The 20,303-nt window shown below is 53.1% G+C and overlaps 1 protein-coding gene across 4 annotated transcripts in view; it reads right to left on the reverse strand.

Annotated features, from left to right (window-relative positions):
* Positions 1-4,394: 4,394 nt before the first annotated feature.
* Ift122 (intraflagellar transport 122) overlaps positions 4,395-20,303 on the reverse strand; it is a 68,674-nt gene continuing 52,765 nt past the window's right edge. For 2 of the 4 annotated variants that reach the window (XM_021164720.3, XM_021164718.3), the window contains 12 exons: positions 18,873-19,039; positions 16,660-16,831; positions 15,271-15,373; positions 13,205-13,345; positions 12,192-12,286; positions 8,997-9,097; positions 7,694-7,859; positions 7,143-7,254; positions 6,623-6,748; positions 5,622-5,701; positions 5,156-5,320; positions 4,395-4,848 (listed from right to left, as the gene is read on the reverse strand). In XM_021164720.3, coding sequence (XP_021020379.1) covers positions 4,759-4,848; positions 5,156-5,320; positions 5,622-5,701; positions 6,623-6,748; positions 7,143-7,254; positions 7,694-7,859; positions 8,997-9,097; positions 12,192-12,286; positions 13,205-13,345; positions 15,271-15,373; positions 16,660-16,831; positions 18,873-19,039 — 1,518 coding nt within the window. In that variant the 3' untranslated portion in view covers positions 4,395-4,758. Of the gene's footprint in view, positions 4,849-5,155; positions 5,321-5,621; positions 5,702-6,622; positions 6,749-7,142; positions 7,255-7,693; positions 7,860-8,996; positions 9,098-12,191; positions 12,290-13,204; positions 13,346-15,270; positions 15,374-16,659; positions 16,832-18,872; positions 19,040-20,303 lie in introns of all 4 variants that reach the window. The other 2 variants (XM_021164719.3, XM_021164717.3) reach the window with 1 other exon arrangement.

The raw sequence follows: 20,303 nt of genomic DNA on the forward strand, positions 1-20,303 counted from the left end.
CGTGGTCCCTGCATGAGGGAGCAGGCTGCCAGGTTATTCAGGTGAGCAGGTGAGCATGTGGTCCTGGAGGCCACGAGGAGGGGCGTAAGAAGTTCTGCCTTACCTAGAAGACATACAACCTGGTAAATCTCAGGGGCAGAGAAGATGACCAGGGACCTGGGGCTCTGAGGCTTCAGAACTCTGTAGGCTGAGAGATGATCCTACTGGCCTGCTGGGGATGCCAATCTGAGGGAGACTAGCACTAGGCCTGGTGTCTGAGGATGTGAGGCCAGCATCTCTGACATGCAGCTGTGATGGTCCCTATGTAGGATGCTCCAGGATGACTGTCAGGCCGATATGTGTGTGAAACATCCACTGAGTCCCAGAGGGAGAATTTGATTCTGGGGGCCAGAGGGAGACAAGAAGACACTGGATGCAAGAAGCCAGTGCCCTGTGAGAAAGATGCTTCTGAGTAGCAGTTACAGGGGGAGACAGGGGACAAAAGAAAAGTCCCTGCTGTGTCCTTACACTGCGCAGCCTTTCCGAGAAGATAAGGTTGAGCTAAGAGCTGATGGCGGGGGAAATGCTATGCCCCTTGCCACATAGGTATCCAGGCAGAACAAAGACCCTGGAGCCTAGGCACGAGGCTAACCAGGGAAGAAGTATTCCTCTCTGAGCCTTGAGGCCCTTAAGTACTCCCTCGCCTAGTCTCCTCACACTGCACCCGGGAATTCCTAGATGTTTGCTTAGAAAAGCAACCCCCTTCCTTCCATGCAGGTGTCTTGTTTGAGAACAGGAACACAGGGCAGGTATGTGTGTCAGGGCCTGGGAGTTGGCCACTAGCAGTTTAAGGAGCTTGGCTTGGTGATTAAGACCAGCGTTAATGAGGTCAAGGTGGAGGTTGTGTTTCTGACATGACCCTGGTGGTCACCCCCAGATCTACCCTGCCCCCGTCCCCAGCTCAGCAGTGCCTCAGCAGCCTCTGCAGCCAGCTTGTGCTTGAGACAGCTGGGAAGCTTCATCGTGGTCTCCGCAGGGACACTAGCCATCTCCTAGGCTCTGATGTGAGCCTGCAGGGTGGACTGGGTATACAACAGATAAACACTGGCTGACCCAGGGAGAGAATGGGCAAACAAGGTCACCTCTGGGAGCACTGGCCCTCTCTCACTTGGGTAACAGAGGCAGCCCCATAGGTTGAAAGCTGTCACTGAGCTGAGGGGACACTGGAGTCTGTACAGGGTGTTGGCTCAGTGAGACAAGCTCTGTGTGAGTTAAGAGTATTGTTAGAAGTCATCGGCTGATTGGCACTGTGTATCTGCACTTATAGAGGCTGAGGCCTAGAGTCTGAAGTGGGTCCCCAAGGTCACAGATCTAGCTAGTAACAGCCAGGGTTATAACCACAGTCTACAGAATTTCATTGCTACCCCACCCCAACTCTGAGTCCCCCATCAAAACATAGTTCTTAGAAGAGGGCTGCCTGTCAGGGCCTGGGGACTGAGCCATGTGGACTCAGATGGGGCAGTGAGCACCCAAGGCGGATTCTACCCTGTCTCTCTGAGTCACCCCGATACCCTGGAAAGCTCCACTTCCCACTCTGGGCCTCTGTTTGCTGGGTCTGGGGACTCTGGGGCATCACAACCTGTCCCTGCCAGTGCAATCGAGGCTCTATGGCTCCTTGGCATGGCTTGATGTCCCACAGAGGACCTGGACCAGTACAGTGGCACTCCTTCCTGACCCCCTGCCTCTGCAGGCTGATAAACCTCATCATCTCGCTCCCTCTCCTTCTTCCTTCAGGTCTCCAAGGAGAGCCAACCCTACCTCACTCCACATCAGGGCCCAGCCCCGCTGCATGCATTGTTTACTGACTGCTTGATAACACCCAGACCATTTTGTTGCCCTCCTGCTCATCCACACTCATTTGTGGTTCCGGAATGCCGGCCAGCTGAGCCTGTTTGTCTGTGTGTTCAGCTCTTGGTCCATAGCAGTGGTCAGTGGAGAACTGTGAGATGCTTGGATGCTGGGACCCTGAAAAGCTGTCTCTGGGGCTAGCTGTAGCCATGTTGGCCCTTCAGAAGCAGGGGCAGTCGCAGGGCATTGAATGGAGGATTAGGGACTGAGTCACCTACGCTAATAGCTCTTAAGCCTCAGAAGGAAAGAGTGTTGCTGGGTCAGCAGACCCCCCCCTTCTCCTCACTTGTGGCTTAGTCCTCTTGCTTGTGTCACCACAGCCTTGCTGAGGACGTCAAGGGACGTCACTCCCTTCCTTCCTTACAGGCCTAATGTTTGCTATACATAACATGCTCTTATTAGGTGCTGTGGTGTCTCAGGGCAGCAGACAAACGAACGAGAGAGAAGCAGCGGTTAGCTCCTTGCTGCGCCTGCCCTGCTCAGCCCTGCCTTCAATGTGGAGATGGAGCTAGCAAAGAGGCAGGGCTGAGGAACGCTAACCCTGAGGCCTGGGGGCTCCTGGCCTCAGTAGTCTTTCAGGAAGAATCTATGGAAGTCTAAGTCTCACAGGAGCCTAGGAGGCCAGGAGGGCCCCTTCCAGGCCTCAGACAGAGAGCCCCAGGGCCTTGTGGGGAGGCTTATGAGTCTTGTTGGCAGGCATTGAGGAGCCATTGTGGGTCCCAGACAGGGAGGGTACAAAATTGCACCTGTGCTCTAGGTAGGTGCTTGAAGGTTGATGAAGGATGGGGGAGCAGATGGGTTACAGCCTTGCCTGGGGGTGCCTCAATACCCCATCACCTCAGCCATGGGAAGAGGCATAACAGAGCATGGTGTGTGTGTGTGGTCTCCTAGCTTCAGCAGCTACAGAGGGGAAGGTTAGGAAACAAAGACGTACAAGGACATTCCACTCACTGGTTGTGGTCCAGCCAGTCATCTCCCATCTTCCACTTCCTTACTATGGATATGACATGTAGCCTCAGGAAGCAGGTCCTGACTAGTCTTACCAAGCTGTGTGCTCCAGCAGTCACCTGACCCTGGCCTCTTCCTGCCAAAACTCCAGAAAAATCCCTAACTTCCTCCAGTCAGGGTCACTGAGCTCCATTCATAGATGCTGGCTATAGCTGAGGACGCTGTATGCAAGCTGAAGAAGGGCCTTGTGGGCCCAGTGCGCTGGGCTGAGTCCAGGTAGGGAAGAGATCAGAACAAGGTGCACGGCGGTCTGCGAATGAGTGTGGGTGAGTCCAACTTTGGCTCAGCATGCATGTTCAACAGTGCAGTCACTGAGCCTCAGTTTCACTATCTGTAAAAGGGTACCTCTAGAGGCTGCTCAGCCCAGACATGATGATATCCAGCAGCTATTGGAGCTGTGGCCAGGCTCAGCCTCAGGGTCTTGGCTCCCAGCAGGAGTCACCTGAATTTCTGTGATATGCGCTGAAAGGATGCATGCCGGCATCTCAGACAGCCCCCCTGCCTCCAGCCAGAGCCCATCTGATCTGTCACTGTGATTGACGCCTGTTGGGGAGCTGGCACTGTTTCCTCCCTCACCCCACTTTTTCCCAGCCATATGCAAATGATTTCAGTTCAAGGCACGCGCTAATGGAAATCCTAACACATTAATAAATGTTTAGTGGGAGAGAGAGCATGCATGATCATAAGCAATTAGACACTCGACGGAGGAGTTGTGTTGGCACAACTGTCTGGCTCCCTTCTTCATTCCCCCTTCATCTCCATAGAGGCAGAGGGGGTGGGGAGGGCCTGGACCTTGCCTGGCTCCCTCTTTCATCTCCACAGTGGCAGAGGAAGCCTGGAAGGGCCTGGACCTGGCCTGGCCTCTGCCACTCACTCTGCCCCCATCTCTGCATCCCAGCAGTGGACATGCTACCACCAGCCTCACATGGGCATCTTCAGCATGCCTCCATCTCCCTGCTTCTGCCTGTTAAGAGAATGGGGGAGGGGTGCTGTGTGCTGTCTGTCCCTGGGCAGTGGCATCAGGAGGACTCTAGGGATTACGAGTCTAGGTGCCCTCATGGCTGGAAGCCCCTGGGCCCTGGAACCCACTGCTCTCCCAGCCATAACCAACAAAGGGGTATGCGGAACAGTTTCCCAATGCGTGTGAGTTCTCCTTCCAGATTCTGCCTGAGACCCACAGTGTTCTGTGGATCCCAACTGGAGGCCCCCGTGCTTCGTGCCCTGGAGAAAAGGAAAGGGGCCACAAGGCCGAGCACCCGGTGGGAACGCTCCTGGGCTCCAAGCACAAGACTGTCAAGATGGATCCTCATTAAACCAAAATAAACAACAACAAAAACACCCCTGCCCCAGTCCCTGCCCATGGTGCCATTTGATTAGATTTCATTTTAAGAGCACGCAAAAGCAATGTTCCTTTCGGATCAAATTAGAAACAGGTGCACTTTTGCATAAGGAAATTAAGTTGCAGACAATATGAGGATTTGCTAAAACGCAGACACTGATGAAAACGAGTAGCCCTTTTATTTGTCGTTATTGAGGCAATCTGTTGGCAACGTGTGCGCGGTAATGGGCTGACGGATCTACGGACTCCAGCAGGCTGCTATGAACACAGGAGCCCTTCTAAAAGTAACAGATTTTTTTTTCTTAGAAAATATATGTGTGTTCTCTTCCTCGTCTCCTGGTGCTATTTACAAGGAATGGAATGCCATAAATAGGAAATCTGTGGTTACACAAGGCAAGACCCCCCCCCCCCCAACATACAAACTTCATCTGGGCAGGAGACGTGTTCTGAAGGTTTAATTCTTTCAACAGTCTGGGGACAGCAAGGAGACCATGGGAGCAGGTGGTCCCAGAGGCTGTCGCTGCTCACGGGCCAGTGTCATCGATACGCCTTCGGCAGTAAGGGCAGCAGGCGTGCTGGAGCACAAGCAGTTCGTAGTCCTCTGAATGGAACATCTGAGGAGAGGCAGACAGCCCGTGACACAGGGAGGCAGGGCCAGCTCAAGCCCTGAGCCTGGCAGGGCTGGGACATGCTGCCCTGAGGCTTGGAGGGCTCTTTATCTGAATGAGGTTCACAGGTAGAGCATCCCTCACTCAGGGGAGTGCAGAGCAGGAACCAGCTAAGGTCCACTGCGGCCAGCTGGGCAGATGCAAGTGAGAAGGCAGGCTGTGGGCAGCTCACAATTCCCCCTATACACCCAGCTTCCCAAGGGAGATAGGGGCAGGAGAGGCAACCTGAATGGAGGAGCTATAGGCCGGGTACCTGAAAGCAGGAGGGGCACATGGTGATGGAGGCATCAGGCAACAGCGAGCGGAAATATTGCCATTGCAGCGGCGGGGGCCAGCGCTTGATGAGAACATCCCTTCGGCTCATGGAGCGTAGTACTGACCGGTTCACCACCACAGGCACAAACTCAGAGCTACCTTGCTGGGGGGTGGGAGAGGTGTACATGGGTGTTATGCCCTTGGCCTGATCCCAGGATCCTTGGTGGCCAAAGGGACACTACCACGTCTTACCTTCAGCCACCCCTAACAGTAACATGTTCCCTGCCAGCACTGGAGTGCTCTCAGAACCACAGTCATTAGAGAAAGCCATCACATTCTCTTTCTCACTGCCGTGTCTGAGGTAGTGGCTAACACCGCCACACTAACTGAGGGTGGGTCCTTGTGTGCCTGGGGAAAGCACTGGCTGCACCCACCAGGCCTCTCAGCACCAGGCACTGTCTCACCTCAAAGCTCAGCTTGGCTGTAAATGGGTCATCTTCTCCTATGGAGTCCATGGTCTCGTCCAGCTTCAACGTCTGGGAATCTGGAGGGGTCTGGTCAAGGGTGGAGCCTGAAGCCCAGTAAGGTACTGGTACAACACCCTCCAGCCCACACAGCGACTCCCAGGAGCTCAGCTAGGTACTGCCTCTCACAGACTTGGGGGGAGTGGTACAGTGGCTGGGAGAGACCTCCAGATGGAACAGGGGAAAGAGAGAAGGGGTCCTATCCTCCAGTCACACCATGGCTCACAGGAAGTGTCCATCCAGGAGTCCTGAGTGGGTGCAGACCATAGGCCTAGAGCTGCCACTTGAGGGACTCAGCAGTCACAGCCACGGGGGGAAGGGCAAGAATCATCACAGGCCCCCATCCTATGAGCCTTCCCTCTGCACAGTGGTGTTGGAGCTGGCTAAAGTACAGGCAGGAGGGCCTCACGTAGGGATGTGGTGGGTGTGGCCAACTGTCCATTGAGGACCACAGGTGTTGAAATACCTATCACTTGTCCTAGAGCCTCAGCCATATTACTGGTGTCCACCTCTGTCACTGCTATGGAGGTGGGATGAACTACCCAAGGAAAGCAGAACCAAGGGGTGCAGAGACCTCTAGGACAGTGGGATGGGCACCTGGGAGCCTCACACTCGATTCTCTCACCTTGAGTACCGATTGTTACCACTGCATGAAAAAGCTACCTGAGGAGAAACCCAGGGATTCCCCCAAGTATATACCCTACAGCTCCGCTTAGCTGTGGGCAGAAGCAGGAGCAGTGCCTTGAGGAGCAGGGCAGGGCATCCTCGCAGGAAGATGAAGGGGCCACTCTCCCTGTGCCTGCGGTCCTCACTATGTGGGGACCTCCCCAGCCTTTCTTGATCTGATCCTTTTGTCCCTGCCTGCTGCCACAGTCCATGCTGCGTCCCCTCCCTGCCTCCCTACCTACCCCTGCCTGGCCAGAGCTAAGAGCACAGGATACTGTTGCTTGAGGTCTCTCGCCACTTGCCCTCCCTCTTGTGTCTTGGTGCCTCCAGATCGATGAGGGCAACAGCTTCTTCGTCAGTGATCCCCTCTTCCAGGTAGAATTCCACCAGGTGCAGCACCTCTGGGAGGACAGGGAGGGGCTGGGGGATGGCTTCCGGAGAGCTTTGGGGCTGTCACTCACACCAGGCAGTGTGAGAGCAGGTAGAACAGCCAGAGCATGTCCCCTTTCCCAAGCAGCTACTATGCAGGCAAGGGACACAGTGCATATGGGGAGGACACAGTGCATGTGGGGAGGACCAGGTCTCCAGCAGCCCCTCCCCCACAGTAGCTGTTTTAAAAGAGGTAGGGCCAGGACTGCTCCCTCAGCCTCTCAGACCCCAGCTGAGAGTGAGGCTTCTGGCTGGGGACATGCTGGGCCTTGCCTCTGTGGATTCTGACAGCAATTCTGCATCTGAGGCATGGTGGCATCACCTTCTGCACAATGCCACGTGTCTGTAAAGCAGTGGGGAGCTCACCATAGGAAGAGGCGGAGAAGATGAAGGGCTGGCGGCAGTTGATGCAGACGTTGCCAAGGTTGTTCAGCAGCGGGTTGTTGGTAGAACAGCGGTAGCACAAGGGTACCAGCTCCTATAGAGCAAGGTCACGTCTGCCCAGGCTGAACCAGAAGTGTGCACACCTCCATCTCTTCCCAGGGCCAAAGATGGCATGCTGTGGAGAGGCTGGCCAACTAAGACTACACCTAAGGCTCACTAGCCCAGACACCTGCTCCAAGCCAGGCCTTAGCCGGATGCTATCTTCATAGGAACAACTGTATCCACTGTCAACTCCTGCCACTTGCCAGGGTCTAGGCACTGTGTCAGGTACATCACTTATGCTGCACAAGTACCTCCTACCACCTGTGGGGAAGGGTTTATACATACCCACCTGACAGAGCAGGAAACTGAGGCACTGAAAGCCTAAGGCATAGCCAGGAAGAACCCAGTTTATCCCAGTGCAGGGGAGCCAAGGCCACAGCAGCCATCTCCCAACAGAACCAGACTAGGTTCAAAGGCACGCAGGCCCTTACCTCACTGTCATGGAAGGGCTTGGAGCGGATGGTCAGGGTGCCCAGCTCAATGGACTTCTGGATCCTGGCGGGGATCTGCAGTCCCCGTAGCTTGTCATAGGCATGCCGGGCCAACTTGTAAGCACCCAGAGCCTTGCTCTGCTTAGCCAGTGTGAAGAGTGTATTCCTGCCATTGGCAAGGTTAAGGACAAAAGAGGTGTGACCCGGGGCCAGCACTACCCACTCCTGGGCTAGAGAGCATCTGTGTCAGTAGTTACTTCTGTTTCTATGACAGCACCGGGGAGGCTCAGAACCCAAGCTAACCAACCTGTAAATCAACAGAACTCCTGGGACAAGTTAGACTCGGGTACCCAGGGTAGCAGGGATAGCTATGATGGCTCCTTTAGTGAGCCTGGCCTGCCAGTGAAAGGCATTATCACAGTGAAGACCCTTGTTTGGGGTGTTTCCCCTGAAGAGTAAATAATGGACCATCCAGGAAATGGGTTCTTAATGGTGAGCTGGGGGTGCTTTTCTCGGGTAGGCTCCTACAGGAGGCAGTCGGCCAGCTGGGTGAAGCAGGGACATGAAGCTACTTTCAGGCCTGTGAAATGCTGGACTACTCCCCCTCTGTGGCTCTCACTAGCAGAGGAGAAGTAGACTCACAGGATTTGAAGTACCCCACACAGGAGCTGGGCTTGTCCACACCTACCTCATGGGGCCGTGCTATAGAACCCACCCTATCTACAGTCTTCCCTGCTATAGCACCCACCCTATCTACAGTCTTCCCTGCTATAGCACCCACCCTATCTACAGTCTTCCCTGCTATAGCACCCACCCTATCTACAGTCTTCCCTGCTATAGCACCCACCCTATCTACAGTCTTCCCTGCTATAGCACCCACCCTATCGACAGTCTTCCCTGCTGCCCCTGACTAGACCCAGCCTTACCTCCATCTTACTTTTGGGCACAGGGTACATATCTCTGAAACAGTCTTGCCTCTTGTCACCCCTACTAGATGACAGCTTTGTCACCTTGACTGACATGGTCCCAGATCGAGTTCCAGTTCTTCCAGTTCTCAGTCCCACCCTCCTTTGTGGGTTCTGGGAGGCCTGGGACAGGTGCTGGTCAGGATTGCAGACCAGGCACAGCTAGGTCTGTGAAACCCTGAAAGCCAAGCTCCCCTTGGCATTGGCTGCTCAGCTGCCCAGCCGAACCTCTTCCCACTCCCCAGTGGCTGCTGAGAGAGGAGCTTCTGCCAGTAAAGTGCTCTGTGGAGCACTGGGGCCATTAGACAGCGGGCAGGGAGGGAGGTGGGGGAGGATACACTTTGGAGATGCCCAAGGGGGTGGCCTTGGTCAGACTGTGCAGCAAGAACTTGGAGATGTTGAAGAGGGTTTCGGGGAGGTCAAAGCTGAATGGCTCCTCCTGCAGCAAAAGAACAGGTATAACAATCCCCACTGGAATGAGTAGGGCACACTGACCACCTACTACATGCCAGCCATCACCGCGTGCTGGCCACCACAACTGGCCCCACTAGCTTTCAACATAGGCTTGTGGGCCATTACTTTCGGTCACACTGTACCAGAGAGGAATGTGTCCTGATAAAGAACAGCCCATGTTACTCGAAGACTAGGGCAGAGTGGAGATTCGAACCCAGAGCTGACCCCTCAACCCTGAAGAATGTGCTTCTCTCAGCTCTGGTGTCCCTGGGGATGCTCTGCTTCCTGAGCTCAAGGCCTTTCTGGGAATGAGGACATGACCTAGTGGGCAGCTTAACTCCTTCCTGCAGGACACAGCAAGGCTCTTCTTTATTCTTCAACAGCTACCGAAGCAAAATGTGCCACCAAAGGCACACAGTGCCCAGGCTGGCCCAAGCTCTAACAGGTCTCCATGACCATTGGCCATGAACAGACCTGTACTGGGGGCCGCCTGCGGTACAGCCCACCCCATCAGGGAAGGCCTGTGCATGAAGACCTGCTTTGAGGGAGCCTGACACTGCAATCTAGCTACAAATACAAACCTCAGATGTTCACAGGCTGGCCAGCTCCCGCCCACTGGAAGCTCTCCGTAAAGGTTTAGTCATGACCTCCGTAACAGCCACCAGGACAGGCCCTCGTGAGGCCCAAAGCTGAGAGAAGTGACTTTCTACTTTGGTTCAGAGCACAGTGACTTCTCCTGAATTCCTAGTTACATTTCTTTCGGGGGTTGTTTGTTTGTTTGTTTTTTCCCCTTTCCTCCTTTTTGTTTTTGAGAAAAGGTCTTTATCTTAGGTTGGCCTGAATCTCCCTTAGGTAGCTAGGATGACCCTCCTGCCTCCATCTCCTGAGTGCTGGGATTCCTGTGTGTGCTACCGTGCTGGTTTAACCCATTTGGATTTCTACAGTTTCTGTTGGCTCCAGGAATTGAAAGAAACCTGAGACTCATGCTCTCCTGGGTGTGAGCTAGAAGAGTCCAGGACTAGCGAAGCCATAGTCTGGATCACCAGTGCTTCTCTAGGGAAGAAGCAATGAGCCGCAGGAAAGATCTGTGTCCCTCTCTGCCTTCTTTTTTTTTTTTCTTTTTTTCTTTTTTTGGTTTTTCGAGACAGGGCTTCTCTGTGTAGCCCTGGCTGTCCTGGAACTCACTTTGTAGACCAGGCTGGCCTCAAACTCAGAAATCTGCCTGCCTCTGCCTCCCCAGTGCTGGGATTAAAGGCGTGTGCACCTCCTCTCTGCCTTCTTAGGAGAGGCTCCTGCTTGGCCCCAATGTCAACTCCTCCACTGTGCTGGTCACCAGGCCTTTGCCAGACCACAGTCTGCCTGCCACAAATCCTTTCCTGTCCCCTTCTTCACTTGTGCCCCTCTTTGGTGGAGGGATCAAAGAAGCTACCTCAAAGTTTTTCCCATGAGGGGCTGCCCTGCTTACTATAGGGGGTGGGGTGGGGTTCCTTGTGGCAGAGACTATGTCTTGCTTATCACTGTGTCCCAGGCCTCATCACAGGGACTGTCACACACAGACACTGGTTGGGGGAATAGCCCAAAGCTTAGGCCTGGATGCCAGCCTGGGGCCCATGGGTGGCCCCAAGCTCAGTACCATGTGCATCAAGAACAGAGCTCAGCTGTTAGGTGAGGAGACCCCTGCACAGACACAGTGAGCAGGGAGAAGCCCGAGAGCTGGCAATCAGACTAGCCACCCAAGGCAGCCCAGCACACCCAGCCTAGGCTGGACTGCCTCCAATACCAGCACCCATCTTCATAGCTTCTCAGCTGTTTGAGACAAGGGGCCTAAATGAAAGACGGGTCTGCTTGAGCCCATAGATACTGCTGGCAAAGAGATGTTCCCAGGGCAAAGGATAGGCCAGGTGGGACCTAATGTTTCCCTGAGACTTGGACAGTGCAGAGAGAACACAGACAAGGAGTGGGACACTTGGGGAAAGCAGGGCCTCTGACACTGGACCGAGGTGAGCGGTCTCCTATAGAAGCTGCTCTGAAACCTGAGGTATAAAGGGGACCAGAGTCACATTTCCAAAGTGAATGCACTGGGCCCTCTGAACTACCCCAGCTACCATCTCCATTCCATAGAGATGGAGACTAAGCACAGACGTGTGGGATTTCCCAAGTCACACATCAGAGTGGGACACTCAAGCATCCAGAGATAGCTTGTGAACCCACATCCTAGAAGCTGAGAGCATAGACTGCAATCAGCAGAGACTCAAGCCCAGGCTCTGCCACTTACTGATGGGCCCCATGGGTCAGGGGGACACTATGGCTCTTCTCTGTGTGGCACCTGGCCTTCCTCATCTGCAGAGGTACTTATCTCATAGTGTGGCTGAAGGATGAGATCAGTCCATATGACAAAGCCTACAACACAGAGCAGGAACTTGCTAATGGGGGCCAGGGGACCCTGGTGGGGCCCAGCTTGTTGCCACAGGATAAGTTCAGTGTGGGTTAATCAAGACTGGAGGGCTGTGGAGACACAGGATGAGGCAGATGGTACCAACAAGGCCTTATCAAAGGAATCATGGAATGGGGCTGGATAGTAGTGGCACACACCTTCAATCTTAGCACTAGGGAGGCAGAGGCAGACAGATCTCTATGAGTTTGAGGCTAGCCTGGTCTACAAAGCAAGTTCTAAAACAGCTAGGGTTGTCACACAGAAAAACCCTGTCTCAAAACAAATAAAAAAACAAATAACAACAACAACAAAAACAGAAACAAAACAAACATCAGGGAATGATCTTAACTAATTGTGTGTCTTTGGGATCAGGCTAGCCCTCTTGTTTTACAGAGGAGACTGAGGGCCAAAGACAGAACTTGAGCTTTTGCTGATCTAGAGAGGCATCAAATACTGAACTCGAAACTGGAAAGGCTCAGCCCTGTACTGTAATTCCGAGCCCGAGCCCCATGGCAGGTGAGGGAGCAGCACCCCCCTCCCGAGAAGGGCAGGGCTTCTGGGCAGCTCATCACATACCCTATCTCTCTGAGGCCCTTGCGGAGCATGTGACAATGAAGGTGCTACACCAGTCTCCTTGTCACCTTACCGTGTATCGGTGAATGGTTTGATAGCCATGGTACAGCTCAGCCAGGTGCTGGAAGTGGTGAAACTTGTCCAGCATCGCGTCCTTCTGGGCAGGATCTGCTGTGCGGGAGGAGCACGGGAGGGAAGGAGGGGAAATGTGTCAAGTGGTATCTTTTCCTCCTGTGCTGCTCAGAGGGACCAAGAGGGCAGCGATGGACAAGTGTCCTGCTTAGGAGTAGTCCGTCCTGGGTGACAGTAGGCCTTAGCTGGGCAGAGCTCCTGGCCAGGAAACACCCGGCCCTGTCCACTGGGTCAGCACCTGTTATGCCCAGCAGTGGAGGAGGCCTACAGCCCAGACACACCAAAGGATCCTGGTGGGATGGGCAGATGGCATCTTCCCTGGCTCTCTGTGCTCCCGCTGCACCTTGGCTTGTCAGCCATTTATCTGAGATGCACATCAATGGCCAGGACAGAGAAACCCCACTTGGCACCTGGGCCTGGCAGCTGTGACTCGGAGCACACTGTCGCCCTGCACACTCTGCATCCAGTGCCCTTCCACTACTGCACACAGCCTTGGGTATAGCTACCTCCTTCAGAACTTCCCAGGGGATCATGGGAAGCCACATGAATGAAAGCAAGTCTGAAACTGTCCTCCTGCCTGGGATGAGGGAGATTCTGGAGTGAGTTATTGTAAAGTGATCTCTTCATCTTTTCATTTAATTAAAAAAAAATTTTTTTTTAAGCCAGGGCTCACTTGGGCCCAGCTCCAGGCTCCCAGGTAGCAAGAGAGGGAGATGCTCTGCATTAGCAATGCAGGGTGGGGCCTCCTACCCTTAAGACAGATTGCCAGCAAGTCCTACTTACAGGCAAACTTGAAAGAGATGACAGGCCAGATTGTGCCATTGCAAGGCAGGCTTGGGGACAAAACACTCAATAAACAAGCCCAGTGCTTTAATGAAACAGCTCTGCTCTTCTGATTTTATCTGATGCCAAAGAGGGGCCAGGGAAGAGGCCAGCCGGCTGTCGCTCACTCACCTTGAGCCATGTCGAGGCACTGCATGGACAGCATCCAGTAATAATAGGCAGCGTCGTTAAACCTGCTCTCCACCACAGCATTGTGCGTGAGCTGCTCCAGCACCCGGACTGCTTCTCCCTGCCTCCCGGCCTTGTGGAAGGCTAAGGGCCATGAAAGCACACGCATGTCATAGGGAGTCAGCATGGAGCAGGGAGGCTGCAGGGCTTACATGAGACTGCTCACATGGGAGGCAGGCCACTCATCAGAGCATCTGGGATGCCTCGCTGCTGAGATGTGCCTCTCAGGCCGCAGGCTATAAATAACCAAGGCTACATCCTGAAATAAGCACGGGGAGATACACTCCTTTTGGCTGGGAAATGGCAACCTACTTTAGCAAGGCACAGCAGAGAGAAAACCTGAAGCACCGAAGCCTGGCACTGCACACAGGGAACTGGACGCCACTCCACTCCACTCCAGACTGAGACTTTTTGACTCCTGGGTAGCGCTAGCAGGTTCCACTATGGAGCTTGGTGGTTCACAAAATCCCTTCACTATTAATTACACACTGAATCCTCAGGACAAAATTCTAAAGATGGAGAACCAGCCCCACCCCACCCCCTTTACATGAGAATGATGGGCTTCTCCAGGTAGAGACAAACATCATGCCTAAGGTCAAAGAACAGAAGCCAGCCCAGTACTGAACCCATCTTAAGCTGAGTGCTTTCAGATACCAACCTTGAAAGATCTGGCTCAGCTTGCAAAACCAGACATTTATAAAAACAAGCCTATGGCTAGCAGAAATTTCCTGCACCCCTCACCACCATGTGGTAAATTTCTGGGGACCCTGGGGCTGCCAGAAGACTAAGTCAGAGCTCTGACACCTGACCATGTGTGAGTATCCGAATGACCCACATCTTCAACCTGCAGAGAAGGAAAGGTCTGGCCTTGGTTCATTCTCATCTTCTATCTCTTGTCTGAGTACCAAGTTACTATGGCGATGGATTCTTGGAAGGGCGACACAGACAGATGGATAGGTTGATGTGTTTTGCCCAAACATGCAGACACTTCAGCAACTGGGTGCTCTGTAAATGCTGAGGCGGTAGAGAACGCGCTGTCCTTCACAGGGGCTTTTAACCAAGGAGCTCCAACAGGGGACATTTGTTCTGCAGTGTGTCAGGAGGTGGTAACTGCTACCACACACAAGTGTAAATGAGATGCTATGGAATATGACCCACCCACTTCAATTAGGAGACTTTCTAAACAGGCCTAAGAATTAGGCTCCCAGTTGGACAGATCTGATTCAATTCCGGCTCTGCTGCTTGCTAGCTTCACACAGCACATGGAGCCTCTGCAACTCTGCAGGGCTGTTGGCAAGATTCAAGGTTATGCAGGTTAAGTGCCCAGCCAGCACCTGTCACAACGAAGGCGGTCACATCGCTAACTGATGATGAACGTTGTCAGTTAATGTGCCATACTTGCCTTGGCTTCTATTTCAGATGCCGTCACACCCTGTGTACGGCTCATTTCACCAACAGAAACACCAAGGGGCAGAGAGGCTGCTTGGCTTGCCTGAGTCAGAAACAAAGCCCATTGCTTTCTCAGTAGAGGAAAATGAAGGTGAGACTCTGCTAGACAGCAAGGGCTGCCCTCTCACTTTGTCCTGACAATGTATACCTTGGCTCAAGTAACATCTCTGCAGCTTCCCAGCCAGAGGACTCCAGGCAAACTCCTTTATCTCCTTCAACATCAGTTTCCTCACTGGCAAATGTAAATAACCGTGGTGTCCATGCCAGAGAGCATCCCGAAGATCAAAGGGAAGGCACAGATGCAGGTGCTTTGCAAGGTTAACAGGGACCTGCTAAAGAGCAAGGGCTGTCTGGGGTCCTGAACAGGTCATGCAATGGCCCCAGGGGGCATGGCCTCAATGTTCCTGTCCTTGTCCTAAAGTCTTTCACCAGGACACACATCATGAGCCAGGATGAAGGTACTTGTCCTGGGACCTGCTGAGGAAGGAAGGGGCCAGGTGGCCTCTATACCATGCCTCAGTAGCCTCCCCAGCCCTTTCACAGTGTGCTGTGTGGCCTACCTTTCTGGGCTTCCTCAAAGCGGTCATTCTCCGCCAGCCACTGCGCGTAGGGCACGTAGACGTCATCCTTGAACTCCGGGTGCTTCTCACCTAATGCAAAGGCCTAGGAGGAGGAAGAGGCAGTCTTAATGAAGCGGCCCCCTGCCACCCCTGACAATGTGGCACTTGGCTGAATCTGTTAGGGATGTCATATTTTGCCAGCCTGACAACTCAGAGGGGGAGAGCGTCTCCCCCTCCAACCACCCCCAGCAACACAAAAACAAACCAGCTCTTTGAAAACAAAAGGCAATTAACGGCAATATGCAACCGACTGGATTCAATAACAACACAGTCTGTTTCTGGACCACAGAAGCAGCACAAAATCGGAAACATTTTATTTTGAGGGTTTGCGTGGGCTCCTGTAGCGTGGCAAACAGATTTCTTTTAATTGTAGGCAACACCTAAGGAAACAGGATTGACAGCAGCATCATCACTAGCTGTCAGAGAGGACTGAGGACAATGTCGCATGGGACTCAGTGACTGCTTCATTAAAGCCGCAGCCCACCTGCCTAGCCAGGAGAGCGGCAGACAGGGCATGGGAGGGTCTAAGACATGCTAACTGCCACAGCTGGATAACCTGCGCCTTGAGGAGCCCTTACTGCTTCCAACCTAGCCTGTTTTTCTTGTCAGTGACCTGTCACCTCAGGAAGTGGAGCCACCAGGAGGGCAGACAGGAGCCAGGCTGCTTATACTTAGGTAGTGCCTTGCTATAGCTCTGTAAGAAGACTGTCATGGCGGGTGGATGGCACTAATTCTCTTCAGGTGACACTCTCTCCAAGGCACAGGCATGGGCACAGGCACAGACCCAGGCACAGAGGGGCTCTGCCCTAGCTGCCTAGCCAGCCTTGGCCCCAGGACAGCTGTCTCTCTGATTTGCCTGGCTGATTCTTCTCTCTGGTCCTCTCACATAGCAGTCAAGACTGGGAAGAGGACAGAGGCAGGGAGCAGCTGCCCTAGAAATAGCTCTGGTAGCTTGTATCTGAAAAATACGGTTGGTATTTTCTGCCAAAATGCCACACAGGCTTTTAATGCCAGACTGGTTGCCCCTTCTTCAGAGGTGAGCCTGAGGCTGTGGTGCTGGGCAGAGGCAGCTCAGACCAGCAGCAGGTGCTGGGGCTGTCATGCTGACACATCCCTAGTGCCTGTCGTGGGGCTGGCCTAGAGCTGGCACCCTGTATCAGTTTTTCTGAATGAATGAATGAATGAATGAATGAATGAGTGAAAAAAGTTTGGTGGAAAAGGCCCCCTAGGATATTCTGGCTCAGAGACTTTGAGGCAATGACCTCCATCATGTGGACAGCTTCTCTCCATCTTAACCCCCACCTGCCCAGCAAGTGTGCTCTCTCTCACCTCATCCCAGCGCTTGGTGTCCACATACAGCTGCACCAGAGACTTCAGGTCCCCGATCTTCAGGTAGGTTTCAGCAGCATAGCCAGGACTGTCCAGCTTCTTAAAGTAGCAAGCACACATGAGCAGGGGCTCCCGTTCAGCCTTGTCCAGCTTCCGAGCAATGTCTATCAACCTGAAGAGGTGGGGAGGACGGCTGTGAGGCCTCTGGTACCCTCAAGGGCAGGCTCTGTGCCAGTTCATTCTGCTCTGTCCAATGCTAATATGCTATGGCCCTTGGGAAGGGCTCCACAGGCAGATATGGAAAGAATGGACGCACCATCTAAAAGCAATGGCAGAGCCAAGAGTGACTGCAACTGGGGACACTGCCCATGCCGCACATCCCTGACCCCAGGAATAAAGCTATCAGGAAGTCCTGGGGTCCACTCCAGACACTGAGGTGGATTCATGAGACTCCGTATCATCTTTCTCACCCTCCCACCATCCCAAACAATGAGATGACTTGAGTTTGAATCTATGTAAGGGTGGTCCAAGACCCCACAGCAGGAAGGGCCGGGGTGCTTGTTCCAGCACTGTCAGGAATTCCCACAGGAAAGTAGAGGCTGGGGCATGAGGCTGCCTCAGCAACTGACACACTGGAAGAAGTGACAAATGTGAGGCCTGTCCTGGGCCAGAAATCCTGGCAGTGTCCTCACTCCAGGGAACATCCCCAAGGTCCAGTCACTTCCCAATAGTGATCACCTTCCTACTGCTCGCTAGTACATGGCTGGATTCAATGTGGGTCTAGCCAGCCCAGGATTTGGGGTAAAGCAGCCCTCGCAGGGTGAGGACTCTACCCAGCCTGCTTTATGTGAGAACAGAAGAGGCTGTAACAGATCCGAATCTCAGACAGGCGGCTCAGGAAGGCCTGTCAGTCTGCGCTTAGAATAATAATGGCACCTAAAAATAACACTGCTTAGCAGAAAAAGGACATGTTTTTAGGGGAAGGTAGCACAGGCAGCCCTCCAGAGCCTAAGAGCCCTACCCACCAAACCGACATTCCTAGGGGAGAGGTACCTGTAACTGCCACAAGAGGGACAGAACAGACTTAATGTCTCTTTCTTGAACTTGTTAAGTGTCCCCAGGGGAACTCAATACATAGCACTTGCAAATGAAACTGACATGAAAAACTAGTGGGAAAGGTAGAGACCATGAGCCTGCCTGGCTCCCTTAGCATCACCCCCTTTTTGAAGAGAATTCTTGGGGCACAATCTAAGATCTAAGCCTGTGTCTTTCTGATATGATTCCTATACAAGGGAAAGTTGGGGGCAGGGTAGCCACTCAGGTCCCTTGTTGAGGGGCCCACACTCCTGCCTCTCCTCTTCTCTAGGGCCTGACTATGTCACGAGCTAGTATCTGAGGACCACACTGTCGCCTCCGAAACAACCAGTAGCCTTTATAAGCTCCCTCTCCTCAGGTGCCCCTTGATCAGACTCACCTGCAGGATGGGTGCTAAGTCCTAAGATGGAACCATCATGTGGCCTGCCCCCTCCTCCATTCTTTTGTATCTAGCTCCCTCTCTGTTCCAGCTCCTCTATGCTCCCTTGGGAACGACCGCAAGTCATCACTATCCCTGCTGGCCTACTGTGTCTCCTGCCTATGCGCTTTCCCCTTCTACTTGTCTCTACCTGAAGGTTCAGCAAAGCCACTTCACAGAAGGACTCAAGAGAAGATGCCATGGTTCCGCCCAGAGAGCTGGTACCCCTGAGGGCTCTTCTTGTGCTCCCTTGGTACCCTCACGCTGTGTTAGGGGCTCTGAAACCACCCCTGCCAGCCTAAGGCTTACAGCTCTCCAGATGCTTGGTCCTTGAGGACACATTAGTCCCTTGAGGCTTGATTTCCTCATTTGCCAGATGAATATAGATACTGAGCTGGAGGCGCAAGGGATAATCTGAGGCCTGTACGGTCAACACAGCACCTGAGGGGCACCTATGTGTGTTCCCTAGGTCCCTACGACCCCCTTCTCATACTCCTCAAAGGCAGTGCTATACCTTGTTCAAGTTCTTCATCTCCCAGAGAACCTAGTCATTTTCATGTTTGGTGCAGATATTGAGAGAAAGCATTCTTCTCTTGTTAGTCAAAAACTCAAGAGTTACCACATTGCCGAGTGTTGCCAGGCAAGGGCTGGACCTACATGTCCACCCAGCCATGGCTGCCACAGCTAGAGCTGAACCTACATGTCCACCCAGCCATGGCTGCCGCTGATCTCTATGGCCTTGGCGTGCTCCCCTGCTGAGATGTACATCTCCACTGCAGCTTTGGGCTCATTGATGTTTCTGGCCCAGTCGGCCTGCTTGGTGATGAGCATCTTCGTCTCTTTAGGGTCTCCAGACCCAAGGAAATCCTGAGGAAGCACAACAAACAAAACCATTCCGGATTAGGACTTCCTGTGCCAGCATTACGTCAGCTCCAGCAAGTAGAGGAGGGAGGGCTTCACTTGGCTGTGCAAAGGAGCAGGATGCAGGAGAGCCCGGCTCTGTGTGATGACTGTGTGTGGGTTAGTCCCAGGTGTCCAGGAAGGGAGTGTGCTTCTAGGGCACAGGGACATGTCAAGGACTGTGCCCTCCCTGTCTCCTTCCCTTCACACTTGTTCTAACCACCTCACTGACTCTGCGGGGAGGGGGCTGGGAGTGGTTAGTTTGTGCCCTCCACACAGTTGGGTAGAAACATGACTGGCTGGGAAATTACAAATACTAATCCTATAATCACTAGTCACACTGAGATGACACCAGATGCCCCAGACTGGTGCTGCGCACATGGTTTAAACTGAAGCACACACAGTGATGCAGAGTTCTGCGGTTGGTCCCTTGTGCCTTCCTTTGCTGCCACACTGAAGTGCTTTTCTCATCTCTTTTTCTCAGATGTTCTGTGGCCTGAACTCGGCTTATTCTGTTGGCTTTGCCCCTAAGATATATCTATGACAGAGCTGACAAAACACTCCTTTGCTCATCCCCACCCCCTCTTTTTTTTTTTTTTTTTTTTTTTTTGAAGTAGGGTCTCACTGTGTTGCTCTAGCTGGCCTGGAACTCAGAGAGATCTGCCTGCCTCTACCTCCCAGTGCTGCCCAGTGGTTCATTCTTAACTGAATGACATCAGATCTTGCAGAAGTAGGACTATGACCATGACAGGAGCCACAGGTGAAGGAAATAGTCCTTTCTGGGGACTCAGAGACTGGGCAGGGCCAGTCCTTTTACCCCAGTGCCAGGGTTGTTGCTCAGGTCACGACCAGCTGCCTAAGTTCCCACCAAAGTGCACCAGAAACAGCCTCAGAATGTTACCTCCTTTCAGGACAGAGCTGCCACTGTTGAAGCTGCCTCAGTGCTGACACTTTTCAAGGTGGGGTTTTTCAAAATGGGGAACTGAGAGATAAAGCGCAGATCTGCATTGTGAGAAGTGGTTTGTCTTAGGAGAACATACCCTACAGAGAGTGCTCTGTGTCAACCTCACTAAGTATAAAAAAAGCACTCCTTTCCTTGAGATTAACACTCATTTGTCAGGAAAGTGCAGTCAATGCATGCAGAAACCCACTTGAACAATTAGCTCATTTCTTTTTCCGTTCGCTTTCAGGGTAATTATGTAGCCCCTAAAACCATATATTAGGTTGGTCT

The sequence above is a fragment of the Mus caroli genome, unplaced genomic scaffold, assembly GCF_978045245.1.
Source record: "Mus caroli unplaced genomic scaffold, Mus_caroli_1 scaffold_7, whole genome shotgun sequence".
Classification (NCBI taxonomy): domain Eukaryota; kingdom Metazoa; phylum Chordata; class Mammalia; order Rodentia; family Muridae; genus Mus; species Mus caroli.